This window comes from Seriola lalandi, unplaced genomic scaffold (assembly GCF_002814215.2).
Source record: "Seriola lalandi dorsalis isolate HSWRI2012SDOR001 ecotype SW California unplaced genomic scaffold, Sedor1 jcf7180002054927, whole genome shotgun sequence".
NCBI classification, from domain to species: Eukaryota; Metazoa; Chordata; class Actinopteri; order Carangiformes; family Carangidae; genus Seriola; species Seriola lalandi.
The window spans coordinates 572,722-596,897 of NW_019525479.1; the positions used below are offsets into that span (position 1 = coordinate 572,722).

The window sequence follows — 24,176 nt, forward strand, 5'->3', positions numbered from 1 at the left end:
AATATTTAAATAACCCATTAAGGCAATACATAATATAATGAAATATTTTTTACAAAAAGTATCGAAAAGTATCGAAAAGTATCGAAATACATATTGGTATCGGTATCGAAACAGAAATTTGGTATCGTGACAACCCTAACACACACACACACACACACACACACACACCTCTGTTTCACTCCCATACTGTTTTATGACTTAACTGTGGGAAAACACCCTTCTGTTTGCTGTCCTCCCCTTCTTCTCTCTCCGTTGACTCACACTCACAAGACTGGTAACACCGTTGGTTCTAATCATTTTACTGTACAACAAAGATGACAAATTGTGAGTCATTGTGTGACATCACCTAACAGCACAAAAAAACCACACCACTAAACCAGTACGTTGGTGTGTTTGGGTCGAGTGAAAATCACGTACCAAAAAATCCCTGCGACAACATCCCTGAGAGCTTCAGCAAAACCTCAAACTTGTTTCTCAGATTAAACTAAATCCCTAAAAATATGCAATTCTGATATGAACCCTTGAATGGAAGATTAATGTGTAACTTTCTATTGCAAGAAGGTGGAAAGGTTTAACATGAACACTGGTGAACTTCCACTTGTGTTCATCATTGTAACAAAGAAGATGAACTTTAACTCAATGACCTTCCTCTACAGTCCCTCCTCCTCCTCTTCCCTCTCTCTCCTCCCTCTTCTCTTTCATTTCATTCACCAGCAAAGAAACTCAAACAATCTGCTGGGGTTGACCTGGTTAAAGCCAATATTTACTGTCACATTAACAAGGGCAAACCTCTCTCTCTCTCCTCCTCCCACTCTTGTTTCTTTTTTCCCTGTTTCTTAACATTTTATCCTTTCTGTGTCTGCCTTCCTTCCTCTGTTATTGGGAAATACTGATATGTTAGTATGGGAAAAGATAACTGATGAACTGCAGATAGTTTTCGAGGCAAACTAGATCCCAGACTTTAAAAAGTGACTTTTTAGAAAGAGAAAGAAAGAGAGAAAAGCCAGAGTAGTTGATGTTCTTTGGGTGTTTCTTTGCTAGCATTTGCTAATTAGCACTCAACACAAAGTACAGCTGAGGCTAATGTCATTAGCTTTGCAGTTATTTTAACATAAACTTAAGTTCAATAAATCCGACAGCTGCTGAGATATTTGACTCAAAATCACAAATGTCAATCTCATAATGCGGCAACAGGAAGTGTAAAGAGGTCACCAAAGACAGTTGCATTCATCCTCTGGGGACCATGAAAGTTCATTAGAGGTTGAGATATTTCAGTCTGGATCAAAGGGGTGGACTCATCGTGATTGCTAACGTGACTAAAAAGCAAAAAGATGAGATTAAAATGAAGCAGCGAAGAACAGGAAAATGGTGGGAAGGTGGAATAAATGCAGAGCTAAAGTATGAATCAAAGCCTGAAAGAGAGACTAAGATGCGAAAATACCTGCTGGTTTATTCCGTTTTAATATATGACCCTCATAGGTATGAAAAACATCATCCTGATGTTGAAGGTCTGTTTCTCTTCAAGTTGTTAAGTTAAAGCCAGATCAGACGACGGCTGAATGTGAAAGTGTAAAAATAAGTCTTGGGAGGTTTTACAGTAAACACAGTATCAGAGTAAAATCCAGCCTGTCTGACTCCAGTTCTTCTATCACACTAAAATGAGCTCATTGTGTGATAGCGGGCAGACATTAGCATCAGTCTATTCTTAGTCTGGCTTGGCAGAGCAGGAAGAAAACCGCTCAAAGTCACTGGTGTCCTTCAGGGAGGACGAGCCTGGCACAAAGTGTTTTTCTGTCTGGGTTTTGTCTAGAGAGAAAGCTGCACACACTCGTCACGCTGCAGCTGGACAGACTGCACGACTACAACCTGACAGATGTGCGATTTGACGTCAATACCTCAATCTGGAATTACAAAAAAATCTGATAATGATGGTTAGCAGGGGGAAGCAGTGGGAAACTGCTGGCCTGACTCCATCATCATTCCCTTTCATGTCCAAGTCTGTCTTTTTTTACACACTATATTTTAATACATTTAGAAACAAAACAAAGACATTTCAGTTTAATGCACAGTTGGCTTACACATTTTCGTACCAACGACAGCTGGTCTCACTGACTCTACGTACCACTGCATAAATCCTGTCCTCATACTTAAGTTGCCAGCTTCACTCACTTTGTTAAGGTTGAACAAAACCCAGTTTATTCTGGGATTTATGAGTGAGTTGCTTGCTTGCTAACAAGATACAACACGTAACAAACAAATTTGAGCTGCCAGAAGGTGTATTACTCCTCTCTCCCCTCGTTTCTAGTCGCTTCATCATCAACAATCCAATAAAATAAACTAACAGTGACGAAAATATCTCCCTCGATTGTGATTCCCACTTCAACCAGACTACAAGTGGGTTAAAGTTGTGTCTGTGTGAAGGACCTTTGGTCTAACATGGTTTAGCCCTCTGTGAATGTGTCAACAGCTCACAGAGACCTGGTAAAAGATAAACATCCTACAAATACCAGGAGAGGAAACCTCCTTTAGGACGATCTTTCTCTCTTAGTCAGGGAGTTTTTTGAATTCCAAAACGAAGGACTGGATTTAAGGAAAATAAATAAACAGAAATACAGACGTCCAAGCTGTTTGTCTGCATGTTTCTCAAGTGACTGATTAACCAATCTAATATCCCCCTTTTAATTTATTTCCCACTGAATCCCATTTCCTCTGCCTCCCTGTGAAGACACTTCACCAGCCATTCACAACCAACTGTTTCCTCCATGTTTGTTCTCCGCAGTCTCTCTGAATGGGCCGAACACTCTCACTGACACAATGGTGTGATAAAGGGCTTATTGAGGAGTATACTGAATGCTAAATCTTTGGGAGGGCTCAGGACCACTGCTGCGTCAAAAGGAGGTTGTGAGGGCGAGCAAACAGCAAAAGACAATGGGACTGAGCTGAATGGACGTCAGGGGTCGCTCTGGCTGGTGGAGAGAGCCGACATGTCTGAACCAGATCGCAGAGGGCTTGTTTAGAATCACGTTTCCCTTTAGATTCTCGTTTACAGCAAGCATTAAAATATGTCCTCTAGGACTGAATCAAAAGTTGACAGCTGTGAATACAGACATAAATATGCGCAAATGTATTGAAGAAGCATCGAGATCCAGGAAGTGAAGCCACATTGGACTAACTAACTAACTTTTGGTTGATCAGGCTACAAAATGTCTGTAATTGGGTGAAAAAATTTTCTTAACAGTTTTGAAGAGTCCAAGAAAAGGTCTTGAAATAACAAATTTTGTCCTACTAAATATCCAAAACCCAAAGATATTAATTCTATAATGATGTAAATTATAAAACTACTTCCTTTACTGATTATCAATTGATCTTTTATCTATGAAAAAGGTCAGAAAATATTTTAAAAATACCTGTCGCCATTGTCTTCCCAGATCAAAAGGTAATGTCTTCACCTAGTTTTGTTCAACCAAAGGTATAAAACCCAGAGATATTCTATATAAAACAGCTAGTTACATTTGATTAGCTTGGACCACGAACTGTTTAAAATGATGAATAATCTAAACAATTAATTATTCAGCACTGCCAAGGACGAACTTGTCAACTGCACACCTGTGTCAGCTGATGTTCTCAAATTAGCACAAAAAAATGCAACCTTAATACATCCATGTTTCTAGACGTTTCTTTTGTAACGAGATTTTCTAAGCAATTACGTGACAATTGTAAAAATTAATTTAATCAATTTAATTTTTTCATTTACTTATTCTTTCAGGCTGCCAGTTTCACTATTTTCCCTCCAGTAGCAGGACAGGAGGAAACTCCAGCTGTCTGCATCGGTGATAACACACAGCTGATGGAGGAGAAATGGAGGGGAGGGGAGGGAGGGTGGAAGACAAGACATGAGGAGATGGATGGGCAGCAAAACAGAGAGAAGAAAGGATGGGTCGATGGAAAAGTGACAGACAAAAAGAAAAGATGACCAGGCAGGTAACAGGGGTGAGAGGGAGAGAAAACGAGGAAGATGTGGAGAGAAAATGTGAGAAAGGTTAACAGATAAGTTCTGTGTTGACAAGGTGAACAGGCCAAGCAACAGGCAAGAGAGACAGAGTGTGTGTGTGTGTGTGTGTGTGTGTGTGTGTGTGTGTGTGTTTGTGTACACGCACTGAGGGCAGTCAGGGAGTTCAAAGCAGCAGGAACTTAGGAACTGAAGAGCCTGACAATGACCTTTGACCTGTGACAGATCAGCAGGTTGGAACAGTCATTATGCCTGACAAAGGAGCAACACACACACCCATGTGTGCACAAGCATCAAATCAAAACCGAACCACTGACAGGGAAAAGGGTGGGAGGCGTCATCTTATAATCACTTCCTCTGCTTTGATAATGACACACACACACACACACACACACAGAGCATTTGACATTTCAATCAAAGATAGAGTATGAATGCCCTCCTTTCTGTTTCTGTCTTTCCCAGCTGGAGTCCTTCTCGTTCTTCCTGTCCTCTTCCTCCTCCTCCTCTTCTTCTACTATTTCTCTCACTCACTCGCTCCCTCTTTTTTTCTTACTTTCTCCATTAATTCCCACAGCCTCACCATCACACACAGATGTTAGATGGCTAAACATCACCACATTAGCCATCTACTAATTTTTTTCCCCATCTTTGTTCTCTCTTTATCCATCATCCATTTTTCTAAATGTTACAACAACTAATTTAATAAGCAATAGGATACTAGAATGGAGTTTTAAACTACTCGAATTACTCTAGGTACTTAAATGTGCTTGAGTTTCAGCATTTTTGTATTTTTTTTTTTTAGAAATGTAGAAATTTTAGGAGATTTTGGTGTAGACATACTGGAGTTTTAGTCTGCTTTATTGGTATTTTACACTTCTATGCAGGAACTTCAGGCTATCAAAGGTTACAGCATCTAAGTTTTGATATGATATGATTATGATAAAGTTTGAGAAGCTACCATATTTGTATTTTAGACAATTTTTGGCTTTAAGGCAACTAAAATGCCTTTCAAGATAACTAAATTATATTGGAATTGGAGACTACATAACATTTTGAACCTTCTTTGATGACCAGAAAACAGAGCTGCAGACGATGGACTTTAATCATGGAGTGTGATCACACAGTCATGCTGTTATTTACTTAATGGATGTTATCAGGTTTGAAAGAAAACAGAAATTAAAAGCCAAGTCATAATGATTGCATCACGCAAAAGTGGACATATGAAGTATTTAAAATAATGGATGAAAGAGACAAAGGTCCAACAGAAAATTAACAGACCTGACTATAAATAAAACGTACAACAGATTAATGAACTCCAAAGCAAGGCAGGGGCAAAGATAGTTCATGACTGCTGTTTCATATATTTCAGCATATTAAAATGGAAGTGGCACATAATAGATTGTGTGTTATTTCAGAGGATGAAAAATATATTCATTTTACTTGGATCCATCACAGGGGAAAATGAAAATAACTATAATGAAGCATTTATCTAAATTTGTCAAAATACCAAACTGAAACTAAAAGAGCGGGGTGCGTTAACCTGCCAACATCAACACGTCCTGATATCAGCTACAACAGAAGCAGCTAAAAAAAAATGACCCCTGAAATATCAGCCAACTATTTTGAACAACCAATCCACATTCCTTTCCTCCCTGCCTCCATCCATCCATCATCCCTCCTTTATCCTGGTTTAGATACGACATCAACATCTCGTTTTCCTCTTTCTCTCCTTTCACTCAAAGCTGAATCACTCCTATTAAGGTCAGATTTGTCTCTCTCTTTCTCTGCACCTCTCACTCTCCCCCTCTCTGCTCATTTTCCTGCCCAGTACACATAATGAATGACTGAAAAATGTGCGCTGTGTGTCAGCGTTTGTGTGTTTGTGTGAGGACAAAGTGTCAGAGGCAACGTTTAACCCGTGAACGAGAGGGACAGACGGGAAAACAGGAAGATGAAGGCCGATGGTGACTGAAATAAGAGTCACTGAAGAGGACGGAGGAGTGGAGAGAGGAATGAATGAGTGCAACTGTTGATCCCTCAAAATGACAGCCAAGGAGCTAAAGAGACCTAAATAAAGAAATAGAAAGAGGGCCACTATTAAGGGATGTGACAAAAACGTGTGGTTGACTGAGTCACTGTGGGAAATGTCACAACAGAAAGAGAGAGACACAGAAATACATCACTTTCCTGAAGACTTAATGATGATGATAGCATATAAATCCCCTATAAGGCTGACAATGTGGTACATTCACGCTAAAAAGATGCAACACAAAAGCTACTCATGGCTAAAAACCAAAACACTGATAAGTTATGGTGCAATGGCTCTGACAAGGGGCCATAAAACACACTGAAGTTACACAAAGCAATGTATTTTTCATTTCAACATTGACACTGAAATGTAATGGTCATGTAAAAGGGTTCCCAGTTCTGTTTCTGCTGGATATGTGAGCAGCTAACACATTCGCTATAACATCTTGAGAAGCTTAATAGAGATTGCGTATCTGCTAGTTTTTGAGATTTTTGGTCAAAAATAACTTAATACTGCTGATAATAATCAAAAAACATTAATTATTGTAACCTTTGTAATAGGCAGAAGTGTGCTGAAACCGGAGCTTAGCATAGCTATTGTCGCTCTATCTTCTTGCATTATTTCTTGCTAGTACAAAATGGTACAATATCTTGTTGACTAATTGCCTAAAAAGCTCACTACAAGCATCATTATACGGTGTAAACTTCATCATGTATAATATAGAATTGGGACAGAGATAATAAGCCATATCATCATTTTAGCTGAATCCATACTAACACTTTTTGCTTCAAAATAAAAGATATAATTCAATCCAGGTTCAATTGTGGACCTATTTCATGAGTAGTTAACTTGAGGGTTACAGTGTGTTTCCACTGCACAGATAGAGACTGGCAACGAATTTTGTGAAGGAGAGTAACGCAGAAGAAGGGGGAAAGTGGTTTGATGTGCATCATATCTATCTTAATCTTTTTTTTTTCTATTTCTTTCCATCATTACTGTGTCAGTCAAACACCACAGAGGAGTCTTTGTGGCTGGAGAGAGAGAGAGAGAGAGAGAGAGAGAGAGAGAGAGAGGAAGGGAGAGAGAGAGAGAGGAAGGGAGAGATGGGTGATTACAATGCACGGGTGTGAGGGCAAAAACAGAGCGTGAGACATTACAGTGAATAAGAGAAGATATCTTGAATAGTCTCAAACATGAGAGCTGGCTGCTTGACTGGATGTTGTACCAGCTACACACACACACACACACACACACACACACACACACACACACACGCATCACACCTGAGGACAAACAAAAACAATGGAATTGTCTGTGCAGAGCCAAACCACAGGCAAAAACACACACACACACACACACACACACACTGGACAGAGAGTGTGGTTCCCATGCCCGTCACTTGTAAATAGCAGCAGAATTGGCAGCGAAGCCACTGATTGTAATCAGGAAACCACACACACACACACACACATCCGCGCTAATACAAAACACACACACAGAAGTGATCTCAGACGGCTGAGAGGACACAACATAATTCTGTCAGGTTGTATCCATGAAAAATAAGCCTTTGTGCGTGGGGGTCATTTTGTGCAGCAAGTTTGAACTTAACTGAATCCCATCACCGCTTCTTGTTAGAGCACCATTTTCAAGTGTGTCTCTTATTTCTTGATGGCGCCTACAGTTATCTCAGTTTATTAGATTTTTGACGACTAAACCACCATACTGTCTGTTTCTTTATGCAACTGCTATTCCCCATCTACATCTTTAAGCATGTTCGGTATGTGAGCTCAGCTTAACCCTCAAACAAACCGTCAGAAACTTCCCAAATATAAACGTCAGTGTAACCTCCACCCTGCAGTTCAGAGCCGGCTGGCACTTTCAAGCTAACTCTGACGCTCAAACCGCATGAATGGCAGGAAGCATTCAATCGGGAGCAGTTGGCACCACACTCGCTCTTACGCACGGTGAACAATGGAGCTACCTCAACACTCCAAGAGAGTCTGTGCATCTGTGTATTCGTCTCTTTGTTAGCGTTTGTCCTGGAGGGAAATCTGTCAGCACACACAGGAAATTAAGGGCACACGGCAGTGAGAGATGTTTTAATTTGTTAGAAACACTGAGTGAATCTTTAATCCTGGAAAAACACATGATTAGTATTGAGGTTAGGTCAATTTTGAATTTGATTTAAAGGGTGAATTCACTCAAATTTAAATAAGAAAAATATATTTTCTCACTCAATTCAATCGGAAGAGAAATTTGACAGATGAAATTAAGAATAAAATGGCTCTGTACGAGTTATAAGTGTGTAGCTCTCTGCTCCTACATTTGGGTGAACTGACCCTTTAAATATCTGCACTGAGACACAGACACTTCAGAGAGTCTAACGAATCTTTGACAGGTGTGATGACAAGGACGCAGATTTTGTGACTCAAGAGGGGATGAAAACAGAAAAGAAAGGACCTCACCTGAAGAACACACACACACACACACACACACACACACACACACACACACACACACACACACACACACACACACTGAAGTCTATATTGTGCTCTAATAATAGGCTGCTGAAACACTCATCTCCTCCTCTTTCCATGCCCTCATCCTCCTTCCTCTTTTTCACCTCAGTTTTCTTCCACTTAATACCTGCTTCCTGCCTTCCTCTTCTCTCCTTCTGCTCCACCTCCTCCTCATCCTCCTCTCTTCCCATGTTTTGTTTCATCTTGTATTTATTGCTCCTTCATGTCACCTATTATTGGTCTCTGTGTTTTTTCAATCCCCCCTCCTCTTCTTCTCCTCTATCTTTCCCCTCTCTTTTACCTGGGATACCAATCCTTCCACTATCACACACCTGAGGAATGAAACTGCATGCCAACACACATCTATGCACAGAAACGCACCAACGTTACATCACTCTTAGCTTATATACAAGACAACGGTGAATTGTGTTGAACTGGGTATGACCTCATCCTGGATGATTCATGTTCTTCCTACACTTCATCAGGAAGCTGTCACTCCTCTTCCATCGCTCTCCCTTCTACTTCTCCACCTTTGCAGATAAAACAGTGATAAACAAAGAGCCTGGCAGGTACAGACAGAGATACGAATATGTCTAATATAGATATGGAAAATAATGAGGTGAGGTGTTTTACTGAATTTCAAACTAAGATGAGAGAAATGAGCTGTATCTAAGTTTTGAGATATTCATCTCTGGGGTTTCTGCTGCCAAGCCACCACAACGGGAGTGAAAGTTATTTTGTTAATGCTGCACTGAAGTTCAGCAGCGACATGTCTTTCTGGAAACAATGAGTCTCAGGCAAGAATGTTTTCATATTGTCTTGTTTAGTTTGGATAATCCACAGATTTAACTGTGCTAACATTTTTCATAAGGACTATTTCTTCAGTAGAATGTAACTACATTTAAACCTGACGTCAGTGGATTATTCAGAGCAGTGAGAGAGACTGTAAAAAGACGCACTGGTGTTGGGCTTTCAAATGTCATTTTAAAGCACAAAAGACCTCGTAGTAGAAAAATGGTGGACGAGGAGAAGGATGAAATAAAGCTTGAGAAAGAACCAGACCTGGAAAGACAAGGACGTGAAGGATTAGAGGTTGGAGGAGACTTTTGAAGAAACACATAAAGATGAGGAGCAGGGGTGATGAGGAAGAGGATGATGGTGAAGAGGAAGACGGAGATAGCAGAAGAAAGAAGACAGGGAGGGTGGAGGAGATAGAAATGCTCTATATTGGGCTGTTGCTATCTGTAGAAGATAGATAGGCTAAATGGCTGCTTCAGATATAGAAGGTGTGTGGGTGGGGTGGGGTTGAACTTATCTTTATTTAAAGAATCAAACAGATAGTGGAAAGAAAAAAAAAAGATTAAATAGCAGGATGAAGAGACGATGATGATGGAGAATTAAATACTGGAGAGAATGATCAACAAGGGAGTATTAAGAGGTGTTAATCGTTAGTCGTGACGATGTGTTAAAGACATTTACACATTGGGGCAACATTTCTTGGAAATGGTGAATATCCCATACTGTGGACTGATTCCAGTGAAATGTGTTTAATACACTGAGTGTTGGGTGGGTGCAGTCAGTGCTTGGTACACACCTGCTGCTGTAAAGCTCTGATAAAGTGATACTGATAGTGACTGTGCCAACTGAATGCACATTATTATTGAGCTGCTTCACCTTTTGAACTCACATTCACCTCTTAACCCATGTACTTTTAGTCTGTGAAACCAACCCCACATGAGACAATCAGAAAAGACAGAGGTGTCCATAAACTTCTGGCCAGAATGCTATACCTACACTTAAAGGAAAGGTTTAACATTTTTGGAAATAAGTTTATTCACTTTCTTTTCTAGAGTTAGATGAGAAGAGTGTGAAGTATGAAAAATGACATAAATAAATAAACAAATCAATGCAGAAATGTAGAAAAACCAAAATAAATAAATAATTGTAGAAATGCATACATAAATAAATAATAACAGCATCATAATAGAAATTATTCATTATCAAAATGTTTTTATTTTTGCATTATTTATGTATTTAATTATTCATTTCAGCATTTATTCATACTTATGTCATTTTTTTATTCTTCATAGAGGAGTTGTCTGTACGTGAATATGATGCTAATTTTGCTTAGCATAAACTACAATAAAATAAAACTAAAGACTGGAAACAGGTAGAAAACAGCTAGTCTGGTTAGCATCTCATTTGGTCAATCAGTGCAAATTACGAATTGACAGTTCATTATGCTCTTTCAGCATATTTGCTAAGCTAATTTAGCAAACTGCTCGCGGTAACTTCATATTTTTGCTGTGCAGACATTCGAGTGGTATCAATCCTCTTGTCGAGAAGGTGATGTATGTATTGGTTGTGTATTTCCTAAAACAGTGAACATTCCCTTTAAGTGTATATACTATATGACTAAAGAGATTAGAGAACATGACTTTTCGTATAGAGACAGAGGAGGGGAGGGGGAGAGAGAGAGAAACAGAGAGAGAGAGGAGTTAGGGGTAATTTAACAAGACTTCCCCTCTGCGGGTTGAGACAGGTTAACTGACATTCCAATCTCCCTTCCCTCTTTCATTCTGGCAGAGGGTCGAGGGGTGCGTTAGTGTGCATGTGTGCTGGGGTCTTCAACACACTGTCACTCACACGCACGCACACACACAAGCTCTCTCACACTCACACACACACACACACAGCACACACAACACACACACACACACACACACACACACACACACGTAATCCCTGTCCTTAGCCCACCTACATTCTTTTAAGACAAAACTGCAACCTGGTAACTGGAGACCATCCACCTCTTTTCTCTCTCTCTCTCTCTCTCTCTCTCTCTCTCTCTCTCTCTCTCTCTCTCTCTCTCTCTCTCTCTCCCTCCCTCCTTTGCCCATGAATATTCCCATGTGATGTAGGTGGTAAACATCAATTTGATTAGCTATAGATAAAGTATCCTGCAACACTGGGAATGCAGCAACAAAATAAAAAGTTCATGTTCATGTATGCTTCCTGCTGGTTTTGCACAGTCAGGACTTATGCATCTTTGTCTATGTATCTTCTCAGTAGTTTTCAGTTAAGCAGTTTTAAAGTTGCTTTATAATTCGATACATTACAGGAATCTGATATTGATTACTTTATATTTTTATCTTCAATTGATTGATAATTGTGTATAAAATGTCTGAAATTAATGGGTTAATGGGTTGCCCATCCCTCCACCAAGTTCAGCACAAATCGGTTTAATACTTTTTGTTAATCCTGCATGACAGGATTTATCAGGGATATTTTTGGCAAAGAACAGGTAATCTGACCTTCATTTGTGAAACTGAATTAGCTGAACGACCCTTTGATACTTGACTTTAACGATTATTCTATTATCCAAACTGTTAAAGACTGATTTTCTGTCGATTGACATCTATCCTCTATCAAAGTTCAAAGCTGAAAAGACGAAGAAGAGCATTTAAAGTGAGTAATACAAACAAATAACATGTATGTATGTAAGTCTAAAGCTTTATCAGAATCAATACACTTAACAGCAGAGCTGATTAATTGATTAGCCAATCAACTGGAAAGGAATGGGCAACTATTTTGATCAATTAATCATTTCAGTCTTAGTCAATAGTGAAACAATCCAAAATATTCTCTAAGTCCAGTCCCTCAAACAGCAGGATTTGGTGCTTTTCTTTGTCATGTGTGATTGTAAACTCAGTGTTTTTGGGTGTTTGGACTTTTGACCAAACAAAGACATTTTTTTTTCCGCACTTCATGGATTAAGTGATTTATCGATTAGTCTTGATCACTGGTAAAAGCTAGGAAATCAAGTATTTTATTTGTTGTTGCATTGCATTTATTATTTTGTTTATTGGTTACTTTATTATCAGGACACATTGGAAAAAAAGATTTTTAGGTCCCAATCCCAAAAAAAAGTCAGTAGGTAGCCACTGATGTCATCCAGCCAACATCTATTCAGTGCCTGATGATGAGAACAAACTCTGCTGGGCTCTCATAGCATTCATATTGTGCTTTAAAAGACTCTTTATTCATTCTTTTATCACTGCCACAAGGTAAACAGGCTTATAAAAGCTTTTACAAGCTACACACACAGCGGCTGTCACAGCTCCCTGCTTCTCTATTGAGCCCTTCAACTGAGAGAGAAAGACAGGAAGAGGGAGGAAAGTAAAGAGCGGAGAGAAAAGGGACGAAAGATGGAAACTGAATGCCACGACAGAAAACACACTCGTCGGGAACATGAGTGCACACACGCGCGCACACACACACACACACACACAGCGAACATCTCTCTACTGATGAACGAGGGAGGCACTCGAGCAGGAGAGCCCGGCACAAAAGGGCCACATTCAGAAACATAAAAAGGTTGTTCAAGAGCGACATTCAACAACACAAAAAGATTAACTTCTTGAGCACAGGGAGACAGAGTGAAGCTTTTCTGTGCTGCGTATCTGCCTGAATGTGTCCCTGTATATGTGAAAATAAATGTACAACACCAGCTAGAACAGAGCATCAACAGCAGCTCTAAGCCAACTCAGACTGAAGCATTCACGGTTTGATTCTTTGGGAGGCTGATTTATTTCACTTTCATTATCAGAATAGAGAAGCTGGTAGCAAGCAGAATTAAATTCAGCCAACAGATGTTTGCAACTTTACAACCAGTGGCTGCAGCTGGAATCCAATCAGATTCATTTGCAGTTTAAAAAAGCAGCTGAGATTAATGGAGATGTTGGAAACTACCAGTGTGTACGGCTGACAACAAGCTCCGGCACAAGAGGTGTATGTACTCAATATGAAACACGCTGATCTTTAGAATCCTGCATCATTCTATCAAGATTTAATGTGATTAGAAAACCTTTGCATGAACCCTGGTAATATGGAGGACGTTACACAGTCCACAAAAACTATTAAGACTTTTTCCCAAATCCGAGAGAACGCGACACATCCGGCACTTTGCCAACTTTTTGACTCATTCACATCACGACAATCTTACTGGCTGAAACCTCTGGAAAACGATAAACCACAACAGATCACAAGAACACAAGATCAATCTGAGGAGACATGAGATGAAACATTTCTGCTATACAGTATGACTTTCCTTTACTGAATCAACTCGCCTATTCGTGCCTCTAAAAAGTATTCAGATGTGTGGAAGACAGGGCTTCATTATGAGGGGTAACAAGCCAAAACGGTTGAGGACCACTGCACTACAACAGCTTTTTTTTTTTGCAGTGCAGCCAACACTAAAGTTAGATAGATCACACAGATCTTAGACATTCAGAGTCCTCAGAAAACATCCTGACACTCCAGAACACATCTCAACGCAATCAGCAGAATGAAAAAACATCAAAAGACACCCATAACTGCAGAGACAGACAGAGAGTCTGTGTGTGTGTGTGTGTGTGTGTGTGTGTGTGTGTGTGTGTGTGTGTATATATATCTAAATCCAATGAGTCCTACCTGTCCGAGGTCCAGGGTGACGTTCACCTCGTTGTACTCGGTGCTGCGGGACAGAGGCGGGCTCTGCCACCATCTCTCTGTCCCGTCGATGGCGTTGGTGATGGGATGGGCGCGATCGCTGTCCCCCTGGCTGCAGATGTCACAGTACTGGCCCTGAGAAGACAAGAGACGGAGGTGTGTGAGGTTTCAAAAGGCACTGTGGCAGGAGTCTGATACTTTACTATGCACAGTATCACATTGGAAAGCCATACTTGAGACCTTGAGGATGTAGTTTTTGGGGTCCAAAGCACATGTGTTCTTGTCAAATTATTTACACTTGACTTGCTAATATAAGATTCTGATCAGTCCTACATCCCTCCGTTTTGTTTTGTTCTTTGAATTGTACTTTGATGATCAAATCTAACAAAAGCTTCTGTGAGACTCTGCAGGGATTGACTCCAGTTGGTAACACACCAGGTGCTTCCACTGAGTAGGAGAGGAGGCGCTAATCAGTGCAACACCTGCACTTTGGACACAAAACTTCCTCTATCATTATATCTAAATCTGATGAAAATAGATTCTCAATCACATGTTACACTTACAGATCTACTGTTGAGAATGAACTCCAGGGTCTTGCTTAGAGAAACCTAGACAGGATGTTATTGATTAACATACATTGCCTATTGTGGAATCTGACCCTTCAGCCTTTAGGTTACAGCCCAGAGAGAAACTGAGCAGTAACTTAAAGACTAAACTGCTGCACAGTCTTTCAGAGTCACCGTAAACACCTGTGAAAGGACGAGATTTATTTCACAAGTGTCTGTCCCTGAAGCTACCTGGGTCAAGTTTCTTGCTTTTCCACAGAAAGGGCGACTCCACGCAGGTTTAAGTAACAGTGAGGCTCCGGCATGTATTAAATATCCGCTTGTAGGTTTTAGTTGTCTCATAAATTAAATCGCTGTGCAACAGTCTGCCTGTTTAGAGCTAAATTCACACGGTTTACAGTCTGCTATGACAGCATAGTGTACTGTATGACAAAAGGAGCAGGGGCTGCCGCCCTCAGTAATGAAAAACAATGCACTTTCGCTACTATAAAGGCTCTATATCTATTAAGTCTTGCATGGTACAGTAGTATCCACAAATTCAAAATAAAACAATTTTCTCATGTGTTTTAATTTGCCACATATTCATGATCATTACATCAGGTTTAAAGGGTAAATTACCCTCAAAAAGAATGAGGTTGGACAATGGGAACCAGCATAGTAAAGCCAGGGTGTATATATGATCTAAAATGGCTGATCAGTGCAGAAAGCAGGCCTCACTCTCAGGTGTTTGTTTTCAGAAAGTAACAAAAATTTAAAGATGCAACTGTTTCAAATATCTGCCGGCTGATTTTCATACTGTAAAACTGTAAAAATGAATGGCAGCAAATGGTCCGTGCCCGTAACCACTTGAACCGGCCTCTCCACCTCTTTGCTTTCTAAAGCTTCTTCATTCTCAGCTAATCCCAGTTTGGTTGTCCGAGCATTTAACCCCACCACTGGCCGGCCGTGTAAGCGTTACCATAAGCCAAACAAGCACGGACCTGAACAAAAGGAAGGGTTAAGAGATGTTATCACTGCGGGTCACTGGAGGTCACAGGTCACTGCTCACTATCTGACTCCACCCTACTAGCCCCCTGTCCTCCCACAGATCAACCCGTCCATCCACCTTTTTGATTTTGTGTTTTTCCGTTGATTTTATTCAGCCTGATATTAGTCATCAATGTTATTGTTGAAGGGCAAATTAAGTTCATTTAAGAGCATGATGCAGCAAATTGAGGGACGATATTAACTGAGTGAACAAATGAAGTAATCTCAGATTAAAAATTAGTAATCTGAGGTAACAATTTATCAAATAGTCACATCAGCGACACCTACCAGAGTTTGCAATTTTGTTTTAAAGATAAAACAGACACTTTCAATCAAACTGATTGAATTCTTGCTTTTTTTCCTCTTTTCCCACTTGTATATTCTTTTGTAATCGCCCATTTCAATCTATTTTCTGCATTCCTTGTTCTCTGCGTATTTGTTATTAACTTAATATGTCATTCAGTATTAATTGCTCTCATGTAGTCATGTCAAAACTTGGTCACAGCACCTTGAGAGCATTAAAGAGAGAAAGAAACCACTTCCAATCAACAGCTGAGTACAGAAAAATGAAGGTCAATAAAGGAAATGAAGCTGGTGGTGCACAGAAAACAGCGGATTTCCCACCCTGTCAGTGACATCTCTAAAGGACAAGGCAGGTGTTTAGTGCAGTGAGACGTCAGGGAGGCTGCTTCTGTATTTCTGCTGGGCTGTCTAACTCTCTTTCACACTATTTCTTTCTCTTTTTCTCAGTTTTTCCTTTTCTCGACACCTGTATTCCTCTCTCGTCACGTCCCTTTAAAAAGCGAGGACGTCAACAAAAAAGGCCACCTGGAAATGAACATGTAGGGCACAAATCTAGTCTCTCTCTGTGTTACACAGGCTTTCATTCAACCGTTTTTCATCTCTCTTCCTGTCTCTTTCTTTCACTTCACCTCTCGGTCTCTCACTGAGGGAGGAATCCATGTCCCCAGGCAGAGCCAAAGTGTTACTCAGCCCACACCTGCCACTTTGTGTAATTTATCTTTTCTCTCTCTTCACATAACGCGATTCTCTTTCTCATACGGTACTTACTCTAACTCTTTCTCTTTATGCCTTATCTGTTTGCTTTTTCCCTCTCATAGTCCTTCCACTCTGTATCACCTTTGCCTGCATCCATCATACATGACACCAGTATTTCATGTTGTTTAACAAAAATTTTAAGCTGCATGCGCAGCTCAGATTTTGAGGTGAAAACACAGCCTACATTCCCGATGACACAATCTGGGGCTGGTCACACCAAGGCCAGCTGAACCTCTGTAACACCTCCACCCTCACGAGAGGAAATTGTTAATTTAATGATATAATCCTGGGAGACTTTCTGGATAATTTAGCCAAAGGAGCATTCACGTCATGTGTGCAAAGCTGCACACATGACGTACAACTCCTCTTATCAGTTCCAATTAGCTGTACACTTTAGTGTTATAAACAGCAACAATATCAGTTTTTGTAAAATCTGAAGGTGTGCCTCACACACAAGCCTAAGGAGTGAGAAGTTTATCCGTGGCGGGGGATTTCTGGGTAACGAAATCCTTACAATTCAAACATCTACTTCCTGGAGCTATCTGGGACCACAACTGTGCAAAAAGTGGATTAAACCAACACTTTGGGTCCACATTCATGCTAGCGGCTCCGAGAAGCTGTACTACTGTTAGCATGCTAACACAGTCACAATAACATTGTTGACTGATGTTTAGTGGGTAGCCAATATTTACCATCTTAGATGAGCATGCTAGCACAGAGTACAGCTGAGGCTGATGCTAATGTCATTAGTTAAACATGCGTTTTGGTCATAAACCAAAGTACTGAACAAAATGAGACAGTAAAGTCAGAATAATTCATCCTCTGGGACCATGACTGTCGACATTTTACAGCAATCCATGTAATAGTTGTTAAAGTACTTCAGTCAGGACAAAAGTGTCTGACTGACACACTGACATGAAGCTCAGGTGCTAGCATGGCTAAAAACTATGTTCAGTATTTCAATGATAAGAGAAAACACAGTTTGTTTCTATAGAGATGACAGTAAATAGGCCTACATGTTAATTAGTGAGGACCGCTGCAGTTTAGTCCCAGGTCAAGAAAAAAAAGAGATTCTTAACCTTTTGTAGCCATTTTCACAGGCGCAAACAAACACACACACACACACACACACACACACACACACATTCCAATCTCTAGTCCTCCTCCTCCTGCTGCTTTTAATTAATAAAAACACTCTCACATCTTGCTGTCAAATCAAAACAGGATTAACCTCAACAACAGAAAAGGGTGTGTGATTTCTGCTTTGTGTGTGTGTGTGTGTGTGTGTGTGTGTGTGTGTGTGTGTGTGCGTGCGTGCGTGCATGTGTGTGCTTTGTTCTGGTGGTGGTGGGCCGAGCCACAATAGCTCAGCAAAAGTGGGCTAAACCTCTTAGCCCCGAACACATAATGAACCATTGGTTGAGCTAATGACCAGATTTCTTGGGTTCATTTTGGAGATTTCCTGAGCTAATTATGCAGCAGCGTCGCCACTTGAACCAAACTGACTAAATGAAAACAGTGATGAGGGAATATTCGGCCTAATCCAGAGTGGAGAAGAGGAAGTGGTTGAGATCACGTTCAACAGCAGAGAGGCAATTTGTCAACTGAACCGCAGTTAATTAGCAAAATACATAATTCCTTCTTTCTCTCATTATTAAGCTAGATGATCTAATAAACAACTTAAAAGCTTGAAAGTATCTTTAAAACCCTTTATCTCTCAAGCCCCACCCCCCCTCTCCCCAGGGCACATGTTTTATTTTGTTGGGTCTTTACAATCAAACAACACCTAAGACCGCCTGCTGCTCATCTTCTCCCTCCGCTCACAAACTTTACACCCCTTTCTTTTTGTCTGATCTCTTTCAGTTTCAGTAGCATGTCACTTCAGAGGTAGCACACGGGTTTAGACATGACAGACTTTCTCTGTTCCTCCACCTAAATGACCATCATCATCTCCAGAGGAAGCATCGCTCGGGCCTTGATGATCTCGCAGTCACAGAGAACGGATAAACCCGGTCTGATTGGAGGACACGGGTCAGTCACCGTGAGGAATGCGAGGAACAGGTGGGAGAGAGATAGAGAGAGAGAGAGCTAGAGCATGAGAAGGCAATCAGCCCGTATGTTCTTACCCAGAGGGTTGATTTAATGGTTAACCCACTAATAATCCTTTGTATGTTAACTAGTGATACCTGGAAGCTTAATTGTCGAACACACAATTGGCTGTTGGTTTAGTTTTACAAGCTCACAAACTCATCATCACATTAAAAACTCATCTGTAAAACACACGAAATGATTGATGTAGGAAACCAGTGGTTGGATTACTGCTGGAGTCTGTCCTTATATAAGTGGCCTGTGTTAAGTGTTGCCAAGTCCTACAAAGGAAGCAGTGCATGAAATAATGACTGGGCAGAGCGGTGGGAGATTTGTGCACACTGCTGACCCCCTCTGTTCAACTCTGTACTCTGAATGCAGTCAAGTGTGCAGGCTGGCATCTGCAGGAGGTTTAACATGAGAGAGGTGGAGTTTAACATGAAGTTTGGTGATAGAAACAAAACTGCAGTAAAACACTTGAAAAAATGAGCTGTAGTGACTCTGTAGGCTAGTAAAGTTTAGAGAGGTGCTATAAATCATGACGATCATACTGATATAATGTGAGATAAATATGTCATTATGTCAAATAAATTAAGTCCTCAAAGTATTATAGAAAATTACTATCGGTTCATTAAACCTCCATAGAAAAACTGAAGAAATACAACTGAGTATTTAACGCAACCATATAGAAATACTATTGACACAGCAGTCACTTTAAGCCTAATAGTGAACACCACAGGCCCGCTTATAACCTATAGAAATACTATAGGAATATTGTAACAATGCAAAGTCAAATAAAAATACAACTGAGCATACAACACAGACATACCACTAGATTACTAGGAGTTTTACAGCAATTAAACAGGGTCAAAACATCTGTAAATTCAATTATAGGCAGCTCAGATGCATTAGAAGCAACTAATGAAATATTGTACAAAGAGTACAACAGTATTACAATGCTACAAGAGATAAGAATGCAATATACCAAATAATGCATTTACTATAGGTTTAGGCAACTATAGAACTAATAGACTATAACGGGAGATAAAACTCACTGTAGTATGAGGTAAAGTAAAATTAAAACTCCATTGGGGCAACATTTCTGAGCAACGTAAGTAGAAATCAGACCTCTACAAGTGTTTTTCCCTGCTCACCTGGATGGTCTGGCTCGGGTCTCCGGACACCGGGCCTCCGACCAGCTTGCAGTACAGGTCCTGCACGGTCCTGCCGGTGTCGTCCTCCCCGCAGGTCGCCGTGGCGGTGATCTTGGTGCCCTCGGCCAGGTTGAAGTAGGGCGGGTGCAGGCTGTACCCGTTCACCCCGTTGGTCGGCAGCTCCTGGGCCGACGCGAAGTGGCAGCAGGTCACCAACAGCGGCCAGAGCAGCAGCGGCACGACCCGCGTCCGGGCGCGCTGAGCCGGGGAGAGCGCAACACCGAGCGGCGCCGGTCCGCTCGCCATCATTTTTTCCACCTGTCCTCCCTCGATCCGGTCAGACTGGAGAAGTTTGAGGAATAAATGAAACTGGTTGGAAACAGAGGTGAGTCGTTAACTTCTGTAGCAGAGAAGCATTTGGAGCGAAAATAAAGGGAAATGTTGCAAAAAGAGAGAGGAAGGGGAGAAGTTTGTAGTCCAGGAGAGCGGTGCGTCGACGCTTTTCCTCTCTCTCTTCCTTTCTCTCTCTGTATCGCTCCACCAAGCACCTATTCCAGCTCAGTGTGTAAGCACCCCTCCCTCCCCTCTGTGTTGGCCCGACCCGTGGTTGGAGGAGGGGACAGCTCCTTTCAATGCTCAGTGTTTTGAATTGGTTTAGTTACATCATTCTCTTTGAGCAATCATCACGGCTCATTAATTGGCTCAATTAAATGGATCTTAAGAGGCGAGTTTGGCTCCATTGGGTTCGTAGATATTTTTATAGGCTAATGTTATTTAGCAATTTCTTTTCCTTTCCTCACTCAATTCCTCCATCCCTACTCCCTTCATCTTTCTTTACCCATCCTGGTCTTCTTCTTTTCTCTCATTCCTCTCCTCTTTTCCTTCCATCTTCCTTTCTTCAATAGTATGCTCACTTTCCTTCCCTTTCCTTTTTTCCTCCGCATCCTTCCATATTGGATGTTAAATTGGACTATATATTGTGTTTTTTTGTTTTTTTTTCCAGGGCATCCACAAAGTAACCAAACAACAAATGGGAACTCCAAACACACACACACACACACACACACACACACACACACACACACACACACACACACACACACACACACAGTAATAAGCATCCAGACTGCCCATCGAACAGACAGCAAATAAAGTCAGACAGGTGCTCAAGACAAACAAACACACACAAACATAGACGGCCACACACTCAGACCATCTTCAAACCCTGTAAACACACTGGAAAAAAGGATGGACAAAATCTAATTGCAGTTGAAATGTGGGATGTCTATGTCACTGTTTTAATTTGAGTCGTGTACGAAACACATGTAGACCTGAGACACTAGTAGTGTGAGTGAAAGGTCATTTTTAACTCTGGGAAAAGCAGTTTTACAAAACAACCACAACTCAAGGTCCACTTACTCGCTTTTTGTCATTTTCTACAGAAACATCATCAGATGGTTTTAGTATATTCCCCAAAAACCTTCATCAGTGGATGTAGTATGCTCGATTGTCCTCATGTGACCTAAGTATAGAGCTCTGGTCATGTGATAACAGGTGGTCAGACTGTATAAATATCACATGACCCTAGTTTCACACTAAAGGTCACGGAATGGCAACTTAGCGAACCCTATTTATTAACATAACATAACATGATTATTTAACATGGTCAGTCCACTGAAACATGAAATTTGGTACAGATGGCCACGATGTCCAGAGGATAAATCCCACTGACCTAACCCTCACCCTGACTTTTTCTCTCTAGCGTCATCTGCAGGTCATCTCAAGTTTTCACTTATCCTGAGAACATCTCCCGGATGGACTGGTTCTCAGCCGGTTTATTCCGAACATTTTAATGATCCTCCCACTTTTCTGACTTTTCCTCTAGCGCCACCACGAGGGTCACCTTTGTGTTTCTGAGTGAAATGTCTCAACAACTTTTAGATGGATTTCTATAAAACGTGTCGCACACATTCATGTTCCCATTGATCAAGTTTAGGCACAATTTCTGGAGAGTATATAGATGTGTAATAACAAGCCAAGAACTGTATGATAAAGTTTTTGACTTTACGTTTTTGGAAAATAAAATCTTATTGCAAGCACAGACTATATTTGTATTTGGGATACACCTCGAGGAAACACCTGAGCAGCTGTGTGTGTGTTTTCTCACGGGCTCTAAAGCACACCGCCATCTAATTAAGCTACAGGAACCACTTTAGAAGATGAAAGAGTTTCTCCGACACACACACACACACACACACACACACACACACACACACACACACACACACACACACACACACACAGCTGCTCAGGTGAGTCAAAGTAATGTTTTCGGGCCTTTAAGTTTCAAAAGGGTTTTTACATCAAAAACAAATCCCTTCACTGATGATGATGATGATGAACATGCCAGGAGGCAGAGAAGGAGACAGAAAGTTAAGATACAGATACCTGAGTCAGGCAGGTGAAATTGTCGCCATGTTTGTGCGTTGTTTACACTGTTCAGAGTCCAGAAACCACTTCACACATCCACTTCCTCCATCATCTGTCAAACACATACTGAACTCTGATCTGCAGACTGATGTGTCTGCCTGACACACACACACACACACACACACACACACACACACACACACACACACACACACACACACACACACGGGGGCAGGGGTCAGTGACCTCCTGTAGTTAAAAGCAGTCTTGAGGCAGTGTGTTAATGCAGAAGAGCTTCATTCACTGACACACTAGAACATTCCACAGGCTGTTTGCAGGCTCACAGGTCACACTGTGGTTAGTGTGCTCTGGTCTGGGCCTGAAACTAATGATAATTTACATTATCGATTAAACTACAGATTTCTTTTTTCTATTAATCAACTAATCATTTAATCTACACAACGTTAAATGTGCTTGTGACAGTTTTCCAGAGCCCAAGGTGCCCCCTTCAAATGTCCAAAGACACAAAAAGGTTTTCAGTTTATAATGATATAAAACAGAAAGAGGCAGCACATGTTGACACCGAACTGTTACTGATTCATTTCCTGTTAATCAACAACCAGATTTACTGTCTAAACCACCACATCACCACCTTCACAGGCAGGAAAACTTAAATACGGCGGCAGAGAAGGATCAAACAGGGAAATAAGGGCTTAATAAAAGAGTCACATTTTGCAGTCTGATGTTGAAGTAAAAGCAGCTGCATTAAATCAGCATCACACAGTTTGGCTTGAAGGAGGGCTCGTCGTTTCACCTCACTAATCCTCTCTTTCTCTCTGTCTTTCTCCCTGAACTCTATAACTAATCTACTTCCTGGTTACCGAGGAGACCAAAGGCAAAGTGAGGGATTGGCCACTTGTTGTCATGGCAACTGCTAACTGCTCCATCAATTGAACCCACTTACCGCAGCAGGGGGTAAGTGGGTTCCACACTTACTCACACAAATGAAGAGGTCAGGAATTTGTCTTAAAAAAAGAAGAAAAAAGTAAGAATGAAAGGGAGAAAAGGAAGGAAGGAAGTGTTGAAGTGATGATGAGGAAATTTGGTTGAGAACTGTATCCGTTGAAGTCCTCATTATCCCAAGAACCTTTTTTTATTTGAACTACATCAATCAAAAAGTCACTGCAGGACATAAACACTGGAAGTCAGGTATAAACTCTTGGTACCACTGTCGTTTTTCCTACTACCACTGGGGGTGCTAGAGAATTTATGTAATTCTAGTCGCTCAGGAGGTCGAGCAAGTCATCCACTACTTGGAGGGTCGGTAGTTCGATTCCTGGCTCTCCCTGTCCGTGTGTCGAAGTGTCCTTGGGGAAGATAGTGAACCCCAAATTGCCCCGATTGTAACATCTGGGTGTGAATGTTTGCGTGTGGTAGCAAAGCGCTTTCTTCATCTAAACTTCTCTAAGACTGTCCTCCTAGTCATCCCGGCCACAATTTGTTGGTTCGAGGACTTTTTACTGAGTTACGAGGGCCTGAATCCACCTCTCTGTCACTTTTCGTCTCTCAGTTGGGAAGCAGCCCTGAGGATCTCTAAGAACCAGCTACACGTCACTATTTAAAGGTTGTTTTTGAAAACTTTCAAAAACAAAATCATGTCTCACGGACAATTACCACTGCTGAGTCTCAGGAGTTTAAAAGCACCAGTATGCTCTGAATGAGAAATGCTTGTCAGATGGCTGAATAGCTTCAGAAACTCCCTCCACCCACAACTTTCCGACATCACATTGAGAGGGGTGGGGG

General features: G+C 41.1%; 1 protein-coding gene across 2 annotated transcripts in view; it reads right to left on the reverse strand.

Moving 5' to 3' along the window:
- Nucleotides 1-20,460, reverse strand: part of lama5 (laminin, alpha 5) — a 90,043-nt gene extending 69,583 nt beyond the window's left edge. For both annotated transcript variants that reach the window (XM_087170066.1, XM_023392960.2), the window contains exons 1-2: nucleotides 19,944-20,460; nucleotides 14,033-14,185 (exon numbers count right to left, since the gene is read on the reverse strand). In XM_087170066.1, the coding sequence (XP_087026192.1) occupies nucleotides 14,033-14,185; nucleotides 19,944-20,252 (462 nt within the window). In that variant the 5' untranslated portion in view covers nucleotides 20,253-20,460. The remainder of the gene's footprint in view (nucleotides 1-14,032; nucleotides 14,186-19,943) is intronic.
- Between the last annotated feature and the right edge of the window lie 3,716 nt (nucleotides 20,461-24,176).